The sequence below is a fragment of the Lactuca saligna genome, chromosome 2 (assembly GCF_052625555.1).
Source record: "Lactuca saligna cultivar CGN05327 chromosome 2, ASM5262555v1, whole genome shotgun sequence".
NCBI lineage: Eukaryota > Viridiplantae > Streptophyta > Magnoliopsida > Asterales > Asteraceae > Lactuca > Lactuca saligna.
Genome location: NC_136418.1, coordinates 136,164,454 through 136,186,679, shown reverse-complemented (window position 1 = coordinate 136,186,679; position 22,226 = coordinate 136,164,454). Strand labels below are relative to the sequence as shown.

Below are 22,226 nucleotides of genomic sequence, written 5' to 3'. Positions count from 1 at the left end.
GGGAGCCAGAGCATATGATGCGGGAGCAGCACCCGGAGCTGTTTTAGAGCGAAACTTCGAGGGCGAAGTCTAGTTCTAGTGGGGGAGAGTTGTAACATCCGGACTTTTGCCAGGTATCATGTAAATTGAATTTTGTTAAATTGTGAGGGGGACTCGGCGAGTTGGAGGTCAGACTCGCCGAGTAGAGACGCGGATTGGACGATGGATCGCGCCCGGACTCGGCGAGTCCAGGATATGGACTCGGCGAGTCTGCGTTGTGTAGTGAAACCCTAAATTTCCGGGTTTGAGACCTATTTAAAGGGCCTTATGGCCGTCATTTGTGCTCACCCAACCCTGAGAGAGAAACCCTTGAGTGCTTGGACGATTTGAGAGAGAAAGGAGCATATCTTGACCTTGTGGGTGCCATTTAGCAAAGAAGGAGGTGATCCTAGGCAAGAGGAAGTAAAGGAGGTTGCTATTTCGTGGATTTGGAGCCTAGATCATCAATCTAGAGGTATGATTTCGGTTTATATTCTGTTTGGTGAAGTATTATGCGATTTAGGGCTTTTGTGGACATTTATGGGATGATTTGATGCCCAATGGTTCCCTCCTTGTGCTGAGGTTTTGGATCTGGATCCATAGAGGTCCAGAGAGCCTCACTCATCAAGCTTTTTGTATGGTAATGGAGTTCATGACCTTGTGTTGTAGTATTTGAGTCAAAAACATCATATATGGTCATATAGAGGTTGTATGTGCATCAAGATTGTAACTTTACGTGCTAAATGAGCTTGGAAGGACTGGATCTATGGGTTAATGGACTGGATCTGACCTTATGAGCAAGTTTGAGTCATTGCATGGCACGGACTCGCCGAGTCCGAAGAACAGACTCGGCGAGTAGCATGAATGTTGCCCGACCACACAGTGAGTGGTCTCGCCGAGTTAGGAAGGGTGGACTCAGTGGGTCAGGGGGGAGTCAGAGTGGACAGGTGGACTGAGTCAAACTGGACTCGCCGAGTTGTTCTTGAGACTCGGCGAGTTGAGTCGTGGTGGCCCCACAACTCATGCCAGGTGGAACTCGTCGAGTTGGGAGAATGCTCGACGTGTCAAGGGAGGATCCCAGGGAAATTGGTGTATACGCTCAGACTCGCCGAGTCGCTATAGCGTACTTGCCGAGTCCGGTCAAAGTTGACCGTTGACCGTTGACCAGTGTTGACCTAAGTTGACTTGTTATAGTATGGTCAACCCTAGTTGGGAAAATGTTAATTAGGGATGTATTGTGCTATAGGGGGACTATAGCTCGGCAGATCGAGTGATTAGCGATTTCAGATTTACGACTTACCGAGACACACGAGGTGAGTCTTCTCATTATACTTTACCTTGAGTAGGTAACCAGAGTTATGTGATAGAGTATTGGTATGCTATGTATGTTACGTGTTGTACTGCATTATTTCTATGTGATTTATGTGGTGCATATTTATCAGAGCTAGAACCTGAGGGTTCACAGAGTTTGGGTGCACGGACCCACAGAGTTATAGCCTCGAGTGGCTAATATGTGTTATATGTGGTATTTTGGGGAACTCACTAAGCTTTGTGCTTACAGTGTTTGATGTTATTGTTTCAGGTACTAGTGACGATCGCGGGAAGGCGCCGGCTTGATCCGTACACACACACGCTTGGAGTTTGATATTATGATATTGGGGTTTTGTATTGTCTTGTTTGGATAATTAAATGGTTGTTTTTATGAATATCGATGGAATTATGTTTTATAGAAATTGAAAATTTTGTTTTGAAATTTATGGTGTTACACGGACGTTTCCGCCATCCTTGGTTTGGGGGTGCGACAGATTGGTATCATAGCATTGTTTATAGTGAACTCAGTATATCAAATCACATAAGATATACAAACTATAAATGCATTGGGACTAAGTCTCTGATTTAAAGTTTCAAAACAACTATACTTTTAGAAATAAATAGTTTCTTATTAAAGGTATACATGCATACATACATATTAAGGTCAGCACCTCTCTAGAACAAAACAAAAGTAATGATTGTTGAATATCACAGGTAAGCTCGGGGATGTATGGTCAGTCCTGGGAGTGGCATAGCCTGATCAACTATGCTGGTCCGAGGAGTGATTAGCACATGCCCAAGAATAGTTGTGATATGGCAACAAGTCTAAAAACTTACCAACACTACCACAATGAGAACATTAGAATAGAACATGAGTTTAAAATACTATAGGAGTATTTTGTAATATCATAACTTATATGAAAACTAAATAGATCCTTAATAATAGGTCTATAGTCCCTAAGTGGATACTTTAAGGTTATATATAACTTAGAAATTATAGACTTAGAATTTGTGGTCATTACTTTACTTCCTTTTCCTTGTTTGGATGTGGACCTAGAGTGGGATCACTTATTCAAAGGTCTATCGTATCTTGTTATATGTAATTAGTATGCACTATGTCATTACAAAAGTAACTAATAAGGATCACCCCTATAAGTAAGTGATAATAGAGTTATACACATAGTACTTATTTCCTCCACTTCTATTCTCGCAAATACGGCATAGCAAAAATCCTACTTACCGGACGACCCTTACTTTCCTAATCCGAACTCGAGGAATGGTGAATGGTTATGAGAAGAATCATAAGCGGGACCGGAGGTAATCGATCCTCCATGCATAGCAAGGGTTCCGCGAACCGTTTCAACTATAACGAACCTGTGACCCGTTGGGCAATCGTGATCGAGGGTTGAATGTCAACAACAATGACAACAACCACCATGTGGAGACCAACGAGGGTGCTATGACCTCAACCACGGGGGACTGACGGACAGAGCCCTCCCGGCAAAGACCCGGCGGATCGTGATCATCGGGGATCAAAACAGGAAGACTACAATCTGAGTTCAGAAAACTGCGCGCTACTATAAACCCCACCATGTCATGTACCGGTGACTCAGAATTATACTACTATTCCCGATACCAACTCTCTTTTTAGGACCTTATCGCCACTCGTGAAGAGGAAAGAGAGTAAAAGGGTAGGACACACAGCATTCAAAGAAAGGATGATTGTAGCCAAGCATTGATTGGCAAAGCTACAAAACTACATCGACCTTGCCTCAGGCATCACAAGGGATGGATCATCGTAAGTAGAGTTCGTACCGCTCACCAGACCTGGTGAATTAGTTTCATAAGTATGCGCTGGTGCTACTCTATTGTAAGTAAAATCACGACACTACAAATTAAGTGGTCATACTAATCGAGAAATCTATCTACTATCAAAGCCCGCCCATGCACAAATGTGAAGTAGACCTGCATCGAGGTCAAAATTTTCACTGAAACCATGATTTCTAGAGTCATATTAACAAGATGGGCTTAGGATGTACCTATCCGACTCGAATGTCTATCTAGCCTTAATTATATAACTAAGCATACATCAATAGGTCGTGATAAGGACCTAGCTTGGGTCAAGTATAAGGTTTCACTTGGATACCGAGCTACTAAAATACATGAGTTTATTATACAAAGAATCTCGTTATAAATTGTTTTCAGAAGACCCTAAACAACCGAACTTTGATACAAATCGATATGAGATAAACTTAGTTAGAAAACTCGCGACATATAGCCATTCTAGAAACTCATTATCGTCTCACCTTTAAACATTTGTTGAGAAGTTTCTTCTTCATAGACCTATGGGTGCGATCATACCAGCACTAATGCACCGGATCCCATCAAAATTCCTCAGCCAAGTGTGTTCGGACAAACATGATTCTAAGAGGAGTAAAGCTTAACGTCCATATGAAACCTACTCCTACCTACTGCCATAACTCCATCTCGGGAGCGTTAGCAGAAACACTAAGAATAGTACAGTAATGTGCAAAAATTTATATGCGTAAATATAAATTGTAAGGATGCACTTAAGACAATCATTCCCACTAACGAAGTCGTTTTTCATCATGAAACAGAACTATGTCTTCACCAAGAGGCAACAAACCCACTAGCAAGGCACCAACACTGCAGATAGATGCTGCTACTTTTCAGGCTGCAGTCACGGCAGCCGTGGCAGCCGTCATGGCGCAATTCAATACTAACAACATCAGCAGGGGTGGAAGCGGTACTAACAATACAAATTGTGGTAACAATCAGGGACACCAATGGGTACCTACCAACAGAAATACCTCAGGCCACGAACCTACGAACAAGAAGAGAAAGTTTTGGGACATGAAAGAGCGCCACCAATCTAAAGGATACACTAAAAGGCAACAACCTAGGGCCGCCCCTAACATTACAACAGCAGTCATGACACATGCCTCGACACTAGCCTCGGGGTCTGCCACCCAAATGCCTACCAGACCATATGAGGGATCACTCCCAAAGTGCAACAAATGTGGCTTTCATCACCATGGGGCTTGCTGGGAGATGCACTGTAAAAACTGCAACAGGAAAGGGCATACCGTCCATTTCTGTAAGATCTCGACCCAGCATTTCCCTTCAATCACCTACACCAAGGTAGGCCCAATATGCTACCTATGCGGTGAAACGGGACACTTCAAGAGAGAATGTCCAACTGAGAAGAACGACGAAGGAACAGGAGGAATGTGATGAACACACCAACAGGAGCAGCAAGGGAACCATGTTAGGACTTTTGTAATGTTCCCAACGACAAAACGTTTAAGTACTATATGTTTGTAATAAATTTGGTACGCTTACTAAAGTAACCTTCCTTCTAAAAAGTAGCTAAAACATTTTCTCTCTCATACAAATCAAATCAAAGACGTTCATATGTGACCTTAGGAGCATTACCTGTAAGTTGTGATGACATTGTCCATACATTGGGGTTAATTTAAAAATCAAAATACTTAAGTCTTGAAATAGATAATTCCATCCTGACTCCGATTCCATGTCTAGTATTAGGGGGTTGATTGGAGTCACCCACTCGACGATTGCACGATATCAATTTACATATGACGATCATATACCGCTCGATCGTGAGGAACCCTGTCAGGAATCATGATATCAAATATCATTACTGGCTATCGAAAACACACGCACTACCAGCGCTAGACATTATGGTATGAATCATCTACAATAATCATAACATCAAACAAAACAGAACACACAGAAAAGAAATACATGACACTCTATCACTCTAGTGATCTCTTCCTTCGAATACAACTTATCTCATGTTATCTAAAAAGATAGTGTTGTCGTATTCCAATTTTGATTGATATTGCCCTCGTCTTCCTGATTAAACGACTACAAAAGGGCCTTTCGCCTAACCCCTGAATATCGAAACTATCGTCTCTCATAAACATCCAGCACGGACCTTTGGGTCATCTCTCGCTGTGGAACTCCAAAACACGAACCGGAGGAGTGTCATACTTCCCGAAGCCTTATCACATGTATTTACAGGAGACCTTCGGGAATGTCGCGCATGTAGCAGACAAGATTCAATCATAGAAGCTTGGGATAGATATGGTACGAGTCCTGCCATGAGCTTCGGGCTAAGGTTGCCCAGAAGGACGAGTAAATGTCCTACCATTAAAAAAGGCCTAGTCGCGTAAATCAAACCCACATGCTTCCTACCGAGCTACAAGAGCTGTTAGGTCAAACCTGTCAAACTACTCAACAATGGAATTGAAGAACCAAGCTTCTCACCCTGGAAAGCTCTGGTCTTATTCTTCAAATTAGAAAGACAAATTGCTCATAATTCCATCGATTTCAGAGGCCCCGACAACATCTCCAATAGAAACCTTTACTATCTGCCTCGCATAGACGAATAGGCCAACCAACCGCAGGGAACGAGGTACCCCTCAGGAATTGAACCTGAGATCTGAATATCACCAATCATGAGTATTGAAGAAGGATGTCCGAGAACAATCCTCCAATTTCGATGCGGACGATGAAAGTTTGTAGTGATACCCTCGGATAGGATCAAACCCACTCGTAGGATTAATGAACGTAATAAATAGGATATGTCATTCTTGTTAGGATCAGTTCATCATTGTCATTACACATGACTTACTTATCTACCCTCGTAGTAAGAAGGAAACCAAGGAGAGCAGCTACAACAAACCACAGAAGCAATATGATCAGAGAAGTATTACCCGAAGTTCTCCAGATACGAGTTTTGGAATTGAGGAGTCCAATTCTCAAGACACATCGTTATCAAGGTGGAAATTCATAAGGACCCTTTCAATTGATCAAAACCGTTGAGAAACAATCAGCACCGAAGGCGTTAGCAGGAATACGCCAAAAATTCTGGGTCTCGCTGACCTACCGTCTTAGTTCCTCTGGAACTTCTCGTAAAATATGGACCCCCTCCCAACTTTGACCCTAAAGGGGCAACCCGTGACGGGAAGAGAAACAAGTAGGAGAAACCTTTAGAACTCCAGTATAACGGACCAAATCCCTATGGAAACGCTCACCCTGGGAAGGCTTAGTACGTTTTCGGAAAACATGGAAAGCCAATACCCCAGATAATTATGCCTTTCGAGATTCTGTCAGAATCAGCCCTATAACTCGCTACTTCAATCTACTCCCTCGAGCTTGGTAAAGTACATTCTACACGACACGTCTCGAACTTACGGAAGTATCTACCCGACGAGACTCTTACAATTCCCCTCGACGAGATCGAGTTACACAAGAGCCTCACCTTTGTGGAAGAACCATAGTGACCATGCACCGAGAGGTCAAGCGGACAAAACAACGCCGCTTCCCATTAGTGAAAGTTCACTGGAATACTAACCAAGGACCTAGAGTCACCTAGGAGCGCGATAGTCAGTCGATTAGGAAGTATCCTCACTTCTTGGCTCGATTGTTCATGCCTACTCTTTGCCTAAATTCAAAATTTCGGGACGAAATTCCCTCTAACGGGGGGATAATGTGACAACTGTCAAATTTCGGTCAAGACAAAGTCAACTAAAGTTAACAAGTCAAACCGTTTGACTCAATTTGCCCTTGGGTACTAGAATTTACATTTTGAAATTTCTACACAACTCTCTATTCTAATGAGAGATCATAAATCAAAAGTGCGAACATCTAGATCTCCTTAACCAAAAACTATGGTACGTGGCTAGCCAAACCGATAAAACAATGTTGCATACTCATCAGGAGTGTGTAAGATCCTTAAACAAGGCTTAACAGTGTTTACGGACCTTGCATTGCGAAGCCGGACACTCACAAATGCCACACTCGAAACCTCTCTCAATCATTTTCACTCTATCTCTCTCTATTTGAAATCTCTCTAAGTATGTGAAACTCCTCCCAAAACTCTCTTTGAATGAGAAATCCCTCTAAGTATGTGAAATCTCTCCCAAACCTCTCTAAGTATGAGAAATCTCTCCAAGAATGTCAAATCTCTCCCAAATCTCTCCAAGTATGTGAAATCTTTCTCAAATACCTCTCTGTATGAGAAATCTCTCCAAGAATGTCAAATCTTTCCCAAATCTCTCCAAGTATGTGAAATCTCTCTCAAATATCTCTTTGTATGAGAAATCTCTCCAAGAATGTCAAATCTCTCCCAAATCTCTCCAAGTATGTGAAATCTCTCTCAAAAGCTTCCCGTAACTTTTTAGAATCATTCGGGTCATTCCGACCCTTAACCGGGTCAAAAACGGCTTAAAACGAGAAAAATGGACCTTAGGAACCGAAACCCTCTTATAAGAGGCGAAGCTCCTTAGGACCCGAAGGTCCTCGTAGGGACCGAGAGCAAGAGGACCGAACCCGAGCCCAGGAGGAACCGAACCCAAGAGCAGGTGGAACCGAACCCGAGCCCAGGAGGAACCGAAACCGAGAGTACTGTTCACTACTGTTCATTCGGTCCATTTCGGGTCTGACTCTCGCCTTCGCCTTCGCCTTCGCCTCCTTTCGCTTCCTCGCCCCCCTTTCGCTTCTCTCTGTTCGTTTCCGGCTACAGTATTCAGCATGGACCGAGTCTCGGCCTAGGGACTGAACCTCGGCCTAGGACCGAGAGGTCTCGCTGGGAACTCAATTTTTCCCGGCTTTCGCGTAGTTTTGCGTTTAAGGCCCGTTTTTAATTATTTTAATGCGGGATTTTCACCAAAAATCATATTTTAACATAATAAACCCTAAATATTCACAATTTAATCATATTTTCATAAAAATCTTTATTTAAATAATAAAAGCAAGTGGGTAAAGTTCAAAGAGGTGGAGTGTTGACTTTGCTTTACCTTATGACACAAGCAACCACTCCCACACCCACTCTATGACCAGCCACACCTCCCCACCTTACCTAGGTCACATCAATATCCTTTCCACTCAATTATCACTCTTTCCCACGTTTTGAGAGCTGAATATTCATCCTCTCTCCTCACTTCTCTCATTTGCTCTCATTTCACAAGAAGATCAAATTCTTTCCTCTCTCACTTTCTCTCTCTAGAAATTCGAGATTCAAGGGCTGATATTGAGTTTTTCCTCCACATTTGGTAAGAATAATCCATTCTCTTTATGATTATCTCACTTATTTCCACTCAAATCATGGATATCTTACACAAACTCCATTATATTTGTGTTAGAGCTTCGAATCTTCAAGTGATTCTTCAAGTGTTCTTGGGTTGAACACTTCTCTTCTTCAACACTTATCTACTGAAATCACTCAAGGTGAGTTCATACCCCTACATTTTCATGTTTTCTCAAGTTTTCAGGGGGGAATACAAGTTAAAACACCAAGAACATAACTAAAATTTTCTAAGAGCCTTCATCAGAAAAGTTCAACTCCATTCACGGACTCTTTTGGGCATCTTAAACATTTTTGTTTTCAAAACTGTACAAGGTTCAAATAGTTCAAGGTTTTAGCTTTAAAATGACTACTTGCACATCTCCATACGATTTTTCTACAATTTATGGTGATTTTTACAAAACTGCCTATCATTTCAAACAACAATCCGGACCAGTCTGTGATTATGGACTTTTTCACCTAAGTTGGAGGTCATCAAAAATCGTGATAAAAATTATGAGTAAACTAGACACATTTTGTGAGCTCTCAGAATTTACGGATCTGGTTTTCGGCTTCGTATGATTTTTCTATGATTTTTCCAAAACAGTGCAGAAAAGCTAAAGTTAGTCAACAACATATAAATATCATAACACTTTGTATTATGTTGAGCAAAGTGTATAATCATAAGTTCTAATTATTGAATGTGTTCTTTGTTAGTTTATCATCATGAACTGAAACTAAGTCAATCGTAATAAATATTATGCATTCATTTTAGAACAAGTATAATAAACTATAAAAAGTATAGTTTGATAAATTCATAACACTAATACATTTCCATAAAAGAGTTCATACATATTACATACATTTTAGATAAACTATAATATGTATAGTTTATGATGCATCACTCAACACACTCGTACAGAAAGAGTACATTCATACAGAAAAGATTTATATTCACACACATTTCACGTAAACTTGTTAATCTATAGTTTGATAAATTCATAACACTAATACATTTCCATAAAAGAGTTCATACATATTACATACATTTTAGATAAACTATAATATGTATAGTTTATGATACATCACTCAACACACTCGTACAGAAAGGGTACATTCATACATAAAAGATTTATATTCACACACATTTCACGTAAACTTGTTAACCTCTATTGTGAGACTCTCTCTCTCTCTCTCTCTCTCTCTCTCTCTCTCTCCCCTCGTACGTCCGAGTGCGGGATATAATTCATGGTAGTTATAATCAGAATCTCCTTGAGGGAGAACGTGATACTTGTATATAGATCTATATTGGGTTTGACACCCCACACCTTGCTGCTAGCTAAAGTGGGACCTGCAGGTCTACGGGTGACAAATGTCATTTCAGTTTTCGCGACGCCTGAGAACGTCGTGGCAGGTTCACATAGTCATAGTATGATTATAGCGACTCACATAGGGATATAACAATCCATAAGTTTACGGGATTTTATTTTTAAAACCTAAATGAGTTTTATGTCGATTTAAAATCACTTTTTACCTCTATGAGTACAGATATTACTGTACACTTTTGGTTTTGGTAGTTACGACTACACATCATTTGAAACCACATTCATACCTTTAAGTATGGACAATACTTGTTATTACTCGGTCCTCTAATTTAGGACTACATATATATAAAGTATTAACAAACATGAGAACATACAGAAATTTCATTTAATTCAAACGCGTCCATGTCCATTTAAGTACATAACATTTTCTATTAATAAGAAAGGTTACTTATACATTTTGGTCTTCAGTCATAAGACTACACTACACAGATTTTAAAGAAAATATCGGATTTTCTGGATACATATTCTAACGCTTTTACCAGGAAAACGATTTACTTTTCTAACGAAATCTCTTATGAACTCACCAACCTTTGTGTTGACACTTTTCAAAACTACTTGTATTCTCAGGAATTCAGTGAAAACAGGAAATCAACAACGTTTTGAGGATGGGATGATAATTCGTCAAACAGTTCATTTTGTATCATAATGTAATTGATGTGAATCATGTAAACATGTGCTTTGATGTAACGTTTTCAATTATATTTGTGTTGGTTGTATTTACTTTGAGCACTATTATACTCATTGTTGTGATACTCTACATGAAGTCCTCCACCCCCGGACGTTTCCGCCATCCTTGGTTTGGGGGTGTGACAATATGAGCTTGTGGAAGTGGAAAATATGAAAGAGGGTGAAATTTAGGTTGAAAAAGTGTAAAATAGTCGGAACCCTCGCATGCCTTATATAGGCCGAAGCCTCGGATCCGAGGCTTTTGCGAGGCTATGCGAGGCTGAAAGCTTGCGAAGGGAAGCAACTTTGGTTCGGAGGTGGTAGGCTCGGATTGGACCAGACCTCGGTCCAATGGGAAGAGGGCACGTGCGAAGGGGGTGTCCGAGGTGCGTGTGAGGGTGATGTCTGGTGTGTCTCATGCGAGGCTGTCCGGTTCTTACTGGACCTAGGACTTGGTCGAATCAGGTGGTGACATGCAAGGCCGCGATCCAATCAGAAGACACCACGTGGAGGCTCACATGCGAGGGTGACGTGGCAGTTACTATTCATGCGAAATTTCCCGGTTTTTCTATTTTTCTTTATTTTTGTGCCAAAAACTTGTAAAATTCATAACTTTTGCATACGAACTCCGTTTTTGACGTTCTTTATATGCACGCATAGGTAAAGTTATAATCTACGACTTTCATTTAGACTTCAATCAAAATCATGCATTTGAATCAAAAATTTACCCAAGAAGTCCATAACCTAATACAATACACCTCACATAGCTAACTATGGGTTGAAAGCCCTAAAAATCCCGGTTCAAGTTTATTATGGGCTAGGATTCTCTTATTGGGCCTAATGGACCAATAAACCTTCAATTTGACTATTTTCGGCCACAACTAATTCAATTAGCGCTAATGGTCCGTAAACTACCTATTGGACTTTTATTTGGGCCGTGAACTCTCCTAAGGGCCCAATGGGCTGAAAAATATTATTGGGCCTCATAAAATTCGAGCAAAGCCAAGAGTGGATCCAAACCATTTCATTCTCATCTCTTTTAGCCCAAATTCTTGGCCCAATAGAAATATGTACATATATATGTGTAAAAATAGAGAAAAGGGATTATTTTTGCACTTGACACCTCACTTTTGCATGGTGGATTTCCATGAACACATCACTTCAATCCTCTCTCTTTCTCTCTTTTTCTACTCTTGGTCGAACCCCTCACCCCTCACCATCTCCATTTTCTTTCAAAAATCTCTCAAGAACTCCTCCTTCCTCCTCTAAATTTTCGAGATTTGGTGTGAATTTTCAAGAGGTTTTTCATCAAGATCATCATCCTTGGTAAGTTCTTACTTGAATCTACGGTTTAACTTCTAGATTTCATCAAAAATCTCTTCTTAACTCATCAAGAGGTTTTTCATCAAGATCATCATCCTTGGTTGTATTCTGATATGTATGATGATGGTGTTTTCTTGTTTCAATTATATATATTGTGATGATATTACAAGATGAAGTCACACGCAAGCCCCCTGACGTTTCCCCCGTCTGGTTCGGGGGTGTGACAAATATGGATTAGGTAGTCTTGTATCTTTCAACTTGAGGAAAATGTGACGTTGGGAGAGTAACAGGAGGAGGTGGATGAAAGATGAAGTCTAGTTCCATCATTTCCAAAGGAAGGGAAAATAATTTCACCTTGACTTGAAATTGGAAAACCATCTATAGAAGATTGAGGAAAACTATTTCTTTAAGAATGAGGGAGATTATTTCTATCTTCATAATATATTTTAAAAATAGTAGAAAAGGAGAATTCAAGGTAGTTGCTTTTAACCCTTTATTATTAACCCATAGATTTAAATGAAGGTTAGGATCCATATTTTCAATTCGAACTTTGAAGAGGGATGCCGTAATCAAATTCGAATCTATTTTATGTAGGTAAGGCTTTTACCAATATCAATCTTATGAAATTCATAGATCTTTTGAGATTCATTTATCAATGGAATGTTTAATATCAGATTATGCTCTCACTTTTGTGAATTGGATGCCAAGGATCACAAACAAGATGTGAATAACCATGCACACCTGCTTAACAACCTTGATGTCATTTACCATCTCACATTGATGTGCTACTTAACCACACACGCTCCATCAACAATGATAATTACCGAGATTCCCATCATATCTTTTATAGTCCATATTAGTGTGTTAGTTAACCACACACGCTCAACTAACGATATATAAACTGTGATGTGTGTTTTCATGGATTAGCATACATTTCACATTTTTCCTAAAGTAACTAAGAGTGAGATTTTAAAAATAGTATAGTTACTTTATATCATTATACTTATTAATGAGATTATGTTCTATCAAACCCATTCGGATAACGACCTTCCGCCGCACAGGAGAGCGGTGTGTGAGAGTGGACACTCATTCAACGACCATTTTATAAGCCGATTCCTTATACCCTATTTATAACTTGGTTTCGTGAATGAGGTGTACTAGCAATTTGACTGAATTCTCTTATACATATAATATATTAAACATTTAATAGTATATATATAAGGTGTATTTTAAAATTTTTCTAAAATACTAGGTTTAAATTTAAATTTTCGAAATTAATATAAAAATTAATTTAATTAAAAATCAACCAATTAAGATTTAATCTTGATCTTTTAATTAAAAATTAATTAAATTAATTTAAATCTCATGAGGATTAAATAATTATTTACTATTAACTATTAAGAAAAAAAATTTAATTTAATCTTAATCCAATCCCTACTAAATTTTTGAAAAATAAGGTTATTGGGGTTATCCAGTTTTAATTATTCTATTTTAACTAATTAAAACAATAATTATCAAATAAGGAAACCCTAACTTGCCCTCTAAGCACTTGAAAATAATGGAGGAGGATAGGGTTTCTAAAACCCTTGCAAAAATCGAAAAACCTAAGGGTAGAGGCTTAGGTTTCAAGCACCCTATAGAGATTTCGAAATTTGCCTCATTAGGGTTTAGTTTCTATGAACCCTTATTTTGATCTATTCAACTTTGTGCAAGATCAATGAGAACAATGGATATGATACCACTGATGTGTTTTATATGTTACAAAAACTAATTTTTGGCGGAAAAACATAACCCTTAAGTTCACATGCATCGTAAAGGATCTATGTTCTCATTATGATTTGCAAACAACTATTGAATATCAAGAACCCTAGAACTATATTGCTATTTTCGAAAAATACCAAAGGGTTATTAGAAAATACATACCTTATGTTTATTTTAGTAAATAAACATTGATTCCTTCTTGATCAAGCATTAGAAAGCAAACATCAAAAGTCTCATGCCTGTAATGGCTCACACCCAAACCTTAGCAAGTTGGACGCTAACGAGGAGAGAGGATGAGAGGAAGAATTTTTGTTTCTACCTCTTGTAGAAGGGATTATCGAAATTGTGAACCCTTAGGAGGCTTTATCTAGAAACCTCATAACTATCTAGAATTTCGCCTCCCCCCTACCCACCCCACCATCCGAGGAAGTCTCTAGAATTGATTAATGTTCAACTTTTGAACATTATCACCTTCAGTCCTTCTACTTTTAATTAATCCAAATAATCCCAAAATTAATTCAAATTATTTGCTGATTAATTCTTAAATAAACAATACTATTTCTAATTAATATATTATTCTCATAATTTATTGATAAATCATTTATTTTGATTTTCTAATTTATTTATTTACCATATAATAAATTAATAAATCAGTCTCTCTCTCTCTCTCTCTCTCTCTCTCTCAAAAACATTCTATTAAATTTCTAGGTTTAAGGGCAACCCGAAAGGACTTTGTTAATAATTCAAGATTATACTAATTTAGTTATTGGCTTAGACACATAATCCCACCCATACTTTATCCCTGAATACATCAAGTTTCATACATTTGTTTTTAAGTATTAATAGTCATTTTAGAAGCTTACAAACTATCTTCAACAACTCAAGTAGAACTTTCATTGGTTTATCTAATTTAAGCACCATCCTCGATAAATAGTCAAATTAGACAATTTGTCACAATTTTAGCCTTATATATTAGAAATCTAGGGTAAATCAATTGCTTAGAATCCGTGGAAAGTTGCTAAACACTTTCAAATTGAAGTATTTCGATGGTATAAATAAAAATTTCAATTGGATAAAATTCAATGGTTTTGAATAGATAGAATGAGAATGTTATTTTCTTGTGTGTACTACAATTATGTGCAAAAACAGATTATTAACTTCTATGTCTGAAAATTTCATAAACTTTCACAAAACTGGCACTAAAACAAGTTCTACCCATTAGAGGCTACCCCTGGACCCCTGTTGGTTCAGGGCTTCATCCTTAAATGACAACATACTTTGAATCTTGGAGAAACTCAAACAAGTGTGCTCTCCGCACCACCCTTACTTGTTTAATGTTTATCAAGATTGCATTTGATCAACAAAATTAATTTCATTACACTTAAATAATATTAGTGATACAAATCATCAACATTACACACGCTACCAAAACATATTCTATATATCAAACCTTACTATTCTAACATCACTCCATGCCTTCCATCCCTTAATTTATTATTATCCTTTAAAGTCCATGTATGCTCAATTTCTGTTTAAGCATTATACTTTAATTTATTTCCAATTTATGGTAAACCATGGAGCTATGCTAAGAATACACGATAAATCTACATTTAGGGTCTTAACATCCACTTATAACCCTTTTTCCCAATATAAAACATTCTAATACACCTATTCAAAAATTGTGCCTAACAATGCATATATATTCAAATCAAGAATTACTAAGACTAGATGATTCATAATATCAGATGGAACTTTAATTATCAACGCATCCTTTTTCCTTTGCTATTTCTAATATTGTTTGTATCAACAATTAGACCCATCCGCTACTAAACATAACCCCATCCACATCGAGACTTCAACATTCCAAAATGGTGCTGATAGACCCCTCATATTTTGTGGGTCAGTTTGTACTTTGCAAGGGGGGCGGAGCCCTCCGCTTTTTAGCTCCAAGATATACAAAAGGGGATAAATGAAATCACCAAACAACAATACTCACCATAAAAATTAGAAACGCGTCGTTGCATTATGTATAAGAAAAAAAATTACTTTCATTATCTATAAAAATGAATCATCACTTAAATTATGTATAAGAATAAATCACTTTAACTTATTGTTAGCTTGATACCATCTTAAGAACAACATTCATATCAAGTTACCCCACTATAAATAAGAATAAGTATTACACACACTATGAATCCAATAAATGACAAGGAAATTCATCATAGTCTTTTGTCTATTTTGAGTTAAAACTAAGTATTAAAATTTTGAGTCCCCACAAAATGTTACACAACGAAGACGTAAGAAGTAAGAATGACACTACTTAAAAATCAACAGATCCAAAAAATGATTAAACCAAAAATCATAATTTATGGGCATATAATAATTGTTGGCTCCATGGCGATTGAGCTATCTCGATCACAGTTTTCAGGACCAATGCTTATAGCTGCTTCTTCCTGAATTTTTGAAGGTAGAAATACATAACATTAGTCCAAATACATCATGTGTTAATCAGGGGCCATGAAAAAAAAAATTAATTACCTTTACAAGGTTTCGAAAGTAAGTAGTTGTATAATTCCCTGATGGAAAGAAAACTTCTACTAGGTCTGCAAGGACTAGCTGAGGCTGAGACACTGCTCCATCGAACCAATCTTTACAATAAAATGAAGAAAATATCAATCCTATTTAATTCAAGGATTTTCTAAGGGTTTTTTCAATTTACTCGATTTGTGGATTTAAATGAGAACAAAATATTGGACAATACTTTGCAACTAACATTAGTTGTAGGAAGATCTTTTAAAATGTTTAAAACACCTAGAATTTTAAATCATCAACAAATATGAAGAATTTAATAGAACATACCAAGAGCCATGTCAGTTGAAACACGTTTATCGTATCTCCACAAGCTTTGAGAAGAAAGAAAGGAGAAACAAGATTGGTCTTCTACATTGAGGTTTTGAAGAAATGTGGAGGCGTTGTAGCTCAGTGGGTCAGGAGTTAATGTTCCATCGATCACTACATCTATAGTCTAGATTTCTAGAAGTAAGAAGTCGAGAATAAATTGTTGGATAATTTTGAATAATATTGAATGTAACCTACACATAAGATAGCTTGAAGTTGTTCCAAATCATCACCAATGGAGATGTTGTAAGTTTCTTTGTTGATGGAGTCATCGATGTTCTCTCCACCCGCATCTTCTATATACTGTTGCAGAAGTACAAATGTTATATTAGATTAATTTGGACTATCTTATTTCAATTTTGACCAATGTAGTTTCATTGTAACTAATGGTTTGGTTATAGGAGGTGATAGTGTTGAGTCATCCACTTAAAATAAGAGCATCCACAATGGGGAGTTGAATTGAAGAGTTGAATGAGGTATCATGTCTACTTATCATTCAATGGATACAACTCCATCATTGAGAAGTGACACATTGGTATTCAATGGATTTGGAGTTCAATGGTCATTGAACTCTTCAATAAGAAAAAGGAAAGTCTTTAAATCTTTAGATAAATATTTTTTAATATGTTCCATTAAACATGTAGAGTTTAATGCATTGTGGGATAAAAATAAATAGAGTTGTATGAAATTGTGAATGATGATATGACACTCCATTGAACTCTATAGAGTTTAATATTTTTTAATATGTTCTATTAAACTTGTAGAGTTTAATGCATTGTGAGATAAAAATAAATAGAGTTGTATAAAATTGTGAATACCCTAAAAGTGAATTGATCTTTATAACGTTTTTATGATTTTCTCTTCAATTAAAACAAAGGGTAAAACAGTCAAAATCATATTTATTTGGATTAAAAAAAAAAAAATGGAAACACCACGTCCAATGGTTATAATTGTTAGTGTGCAAAAAGAACACTCAACGCAGGCAATTTTAACTAGTATTCTTGTATAATATTCTTCCAAAAAACAACAATTTGGAGTCATCCAAAATCGCTTATTTTAACATTATTTAATGTTCTTTAGGTATTTTATTAACTAGAATAGTTGATTTGTAATGAAATTAACAATATACAAAGATTCTAGTCTATGTACCTTTAGCTTGTATTCTTCTACTGTGAAAGACCAAACACCCTGCATAGAGAAAATTAAACATAATTTTTTTAGCATCACCGACCTACCAACACAGAAGTTACAACTTATGTGGGACCCACATGTCTTGTTAGTGTAACGATGATAAAAAAATTACTATTTCTAGGCATACATACATCAAAAAACTCCATCCATGCGACTATTGGTTTGAATTTTTTGGTTTTATTAGCTGCGGATTGAACCAAGCACATGTAATTGTTTCTCACCTGCATAACCAACACATAAAAAATCATCAGACGTAACAACTCAAACAAAATCAAATATGGCAACCTTTTTACACTTACAGCATCATAAATTTGATTTGCTCTCACTTCCATGTTTACAAAAACTCCAAGGTACTTGATCCACTCCGCTCTCTAACAATAAAAAAGTTCATATTAATGATAATATAGAGACATAAATCTAGAGAGAGATTTAGAAAGAGAAAAAAAAGGTACTTGGAGAGGAGATTGTTCGCCCATGGGTAGAAAAGTAACATAATTGCATGACTGCGTTTGCTGATTGACATTATTATAAGCAATGAAATGTGCTGTATATTGAGAAAATTGTTGTGGCTCACTCTTGTTAAGCATCTGAATTTGTCCTCCATTGTAAAGTTTAAGTACACATGCAGAAGCTACCCTTTCTGATGTGATACCCTTCATGGATGACAGGAGTCCTAAAAGCTGTTCATGTTTTTGGGAATCCGATAGTTATGATACAAGCTCAATCTAGCTAGACAAAACTATTTTCTCATGAAATTAACACTTGTTAATTTGAATACCATGGCATGATCATTAAATCTCTAATAACAATCGTACATGTAACATTTACACAAATTGTTGAACTATGTAAACGTCATGTCTTCTGTGACATAGATGGAATTAATTAGATGTATATTACAAATATATTAGTTTGTCGTTTAAAAAAAATGGGTATTTTTTGCTATGCTATAATGATGATATTTGATATCCATTATTATTTAAATTTAAATTTCAAGAGGCTAACCATAATTCAAAGATGCAAAATTCTTAAAAATATTATATTTATAAAACAAGAACGATTTGACTTACACACAAAGGCATAATCTCACCTCGAAGAAAGAAACTGCATAAATTTAAAAGAAAGTACGCATTAATGAAAACATGTATTACAAAACAAAAACTGAATGGTCGTGCTATAAGTATATTCTTAACCAATTTTACCTCTCTAAATCAATCTAATAAACCTTTTACTTTTGATCTCATATCATTTTTTTTCTTTTTTTTTTTGTTGTTTTTTTCTTTTATTTTATATTTTATTATTATTATTATTATAAATTTCGATAACTATATAAAATTCGGACAACATTTTAAAATTTGGACAACAGTATAAATTCAGACGATATTATAAAATTTGAACGACTATATAAAATGAACAAAAGTACAATTTGCTTTCAATCCGCATAACACACCACACAAATGTGTTACTGAACCAATTAATATATCCATGATAAATAAATACAAACTTTGCTTTTGTTTCGTTTTATATACTTGTTTGAATTTTATTATGTGGTCCGAATTTATAATATCGTCAAGATTTTAAAATTTCATCCGAATTTTGAAATGTTGTCCGAATTTTATATACGGTTATCAAAATTAATAATAATAATAATAATAATAATAATAAAAATAAATTAAAAAACAATAAAAAAACAAAATAGAGAAAAAAACAACAAAAGATAAAAATTCACATCACAAGAGGAGATTGAATTGGAAAAATAAGAGATACTTATAGCATTATCCTAATTAATTAATTATCTGTAAAAACAAAATATGATGAGTTATAGTACCCGGAAAATAATTGGCATCCACGGAATAGTTTGATAATGGGATGACAAATGATTTGATTCTTGATGTGCAATATTTTGTCTTTGTTGCCATCTTTGAATTATTCTGCACAGATATTTTAATGTATATTAATTAAAGAGAAGTTAAATATATCTTTCTATTTTTGTTTTTACATATTATAATTAAACGGTAATATGTATAACATTTAATGTTTATTTAATTAAATAAAAAAATATTTTAAGATAGTAATATGATATATGCAATTATTTAAATTGGTAGGAGGATTTTTAGGAATAAAAAATAAAAGAATATTTAATTTCTCATGATTAAAATATGTTTATAATAACATTAAAATTTTCAATCATTTGGTAACATCTGAAATTAAAGGTTATACATTTTAACCTGAAATGTTGATTTACTATTTTTATTTGTAATTTAACATGGGTTTTTAATTGTTGAACTGGGTGTAAATGATTAAACAAAGATAGAGATTCAAGATGGAAACTTGCAAATAGAAAAAACTTAAGTTTTGTGAAAATTAAAGTACATCAATATTATTGTATTACATGTAGAGGCCTGCACGAGCGGTCCTTTAATATTTTAATTAAAGGCATATGTAAAAAGTAAAATATAAACTTTTAAATATATAAACAAAATTCATTAATAGTACAATAAGATTCAACACCTAACACCTAATACACTGTTGCTAATTATATTAGTGATTTCAATAAAAGGTGTTCATTTATAAATAGTTAGTGACGAACCCGTGACAAAAACCTCCCGATTCCAATGAATTATGGATAGATTTTTAACAAAAAATTTTATTTATGTAAAAAAAATTGGGCCCCTTTAACGGTATGAGTCATGTGTAATTACACACCCTGAACCTTCTTAAGTCGGGCTTTGATTATGTTGATCTCAATGTTATATTAGAGCATCTACAATCCATTGAACTCTATAGAATTCAATGGAGTATCACATCATCATTCACTGTTCTATATAATTCTATTTATTTTTATCACACAGTGCATTAAATTTTACAAGTTCAATGGAACATATTAAAATAATATTTATTTAAAGATTTAAAAACTTTTATTTTTCTCATCGAAGAGCTCAATTACCATTGAACTCCACATCCATTAAATGCCAAGGTGACATTTCATAATGATAGAGTTGTATCAATTGAATGATAAGTAGATATAATACTTTATTCAACTCTTCTATTAAACTTTCCATTATAGATGCTCTTAGTGAAAACTCGTTAACTATGATAATTGCTAATTCTTTGGGAGTTAATTTGATTTGAAAGACCAAGCTAGTGTAAAATATTTCAAGTGTGTGGTGAACTGTTTTGTATCCCATCAAAAGAAAATCAGAGTTTATAAACAAATATTAAAATCTATTTTGTTATTGATAATCTATATTATGTATCAATTATATGGGTTGCTCAATGAGTTACCCAAAGAGCATTGGTAATAATTTAGCCGCTTTCCCAGAAAAACATTTCACACATGATTGGTAATTAACAACTATTTGAATAATTTATGTTGCGGCGACCCGTGACTTCTATCATCTTTTAGAGGTGATTTGAAGTTTTAGAACCCGTGAAGAAAAAGCCGACAGATTTAAGTGGTGGGGTGAACTTCTCACATCTCTTTTACGGTTTTACCACAAACAAATAATGAAATCATTTGAAATAATACAAATACCCAACATTTTATTAAGGAAATATATCAACAATAGTCTATAAAACATATCCCGTTAACATCTAAAAACGCTAAAAATGTTTTTTATTTGATGATTATGTCGTAAATGCTTTTCTATATCATGCCAGAAAGATTGATTTAGCAGTTAGACGAAAGGTAGCACAGATAGAATTAGATACCTGGATAAGAAGATAACTCTCGCCATCCAACCCGTTCTTGATGACTTTGAAAGTATTTCCGTAATATATACGAAAATAAGTAGCATTTTCTACCTTAGAAATGTTGGCCACTTTGACGGTCGCACCCTCAGCCACTCCCCACCCACCTAGAAGCAGAAGACCTCCCAATGTCGACAGTAAAACCACCGTATACAATAACATTTTGTATCTAACAAGTTGGAGTCTCAACCTCTCCAAGGGTAAAGAGAATTAATGTGATGTCAAGAGTGAAAGAGAGAAGAATGGAGTTGCACACTTTGGAATTTTTATGGGCTACACAATGATGGAATGCAGATAGAGGTAATGAGGTCTTATATTTTCATGGTGGGGTCTCTCTCTTTATATATATATATATATATATATATATATATATATATATATATATATATATATATATATATATATATATATATATATATATATATATATATATATATATATATATATATATAATATGAGAACTTAAAAATATTATTTTTATGTTATTATTCTGCAATGAATATTGTATGTGTATGTTGTTGAATTATTATTCATTGTATGTGTATGTTGTTGAATTATTCTAATATGAATATTAACATTTGATTATTTATATATTTATATATTCATTAAAATGTTATTATTCTATTATAAATTTATGTATGTTTATTTTTGTAGTAAATTATAATTTTAGTTTTAACTTGTATTATTTATTTATTCATTTCTAAATAATGACATAAAACTATGAATACAAAATTCATTATAAAATAATAACATAAAAATAGTGTTTTTATATTCTCATACTATTTACTATTTTTATTTGAAATATATATATATAT

General features: G+C 35.3%; 1 protein-coding gene across 2 annotated transcripts; it reads right to left on the bottom strand.

Moving 5' to 3' along the window:
* Nucleotides 1–15,720: 15,720 nt before the first annotated feature.
* Nucleotides 15,721–21,703, bottom strand: LOC145031728 (plant/protein). 2 transcript variants are annotated; one of them, XM_078980336.1, is made up of 11 exons: nt 21,373–21,703; nt 19,490–19,592; nt 18,752–18,765; nt 18,117–18,344; nt 17,964–18,035; nt 17,796–17,885; nt 17,623–17,661; nt 16,672–16,776; nt 16,435–16,600; nt 16,114–16,223; nt 15,721–16,028 (listed from the first exon to the last, which is right to left on the bottom strand). In XM_078980336.1, exons 1-11 carry the CDS (start codon nt 21,571–21,573, stop codon nt 15,942–15,944), a joined length of 1,215 nt encoding a protein of 404 aa, XP_078836462.1. In that variant the 5' UTR covers nt 21,574–21,703; the 3' UTR covers nt 15,721–15,941. The 2 variants fall into 2 exon arrangements, with proteins under 2 accessions (XP_078836462.1, XP_078836463.1); XM_078980337.1 differs by lacking the exons at nt 18,752–18,765; nt 19,490–19,592.
* Nucleotides 21,704–22,226: the final 523 nt, after the last annotated feature.

Excerpts from the sequence above, each read along its gene's own strand:
- LOC145031728 (XM_078980336.1), bottom strand. The coding sequence starts at position 21,573 with ATGTTATTGTATACGGTGGTTTTACTGTCGACATTGGGAGGTCTTCTG. Across the intron at positions 18,036-18,116 it reads GCGAACAATCTCCTCTCCAA|AGAGCGGAGTGGATCAAGTA; the intron begins GTACCTTTTTTT and ends TTTTATTGTTAG. Across the intron at positions 16,224-16,434 it reads TTCAACTGACATGGCTCTTG|ATTGGTTCGATGGAGCAGTG; the intron begins GTATGTTCTATT and ends TTTATTGTAAAG.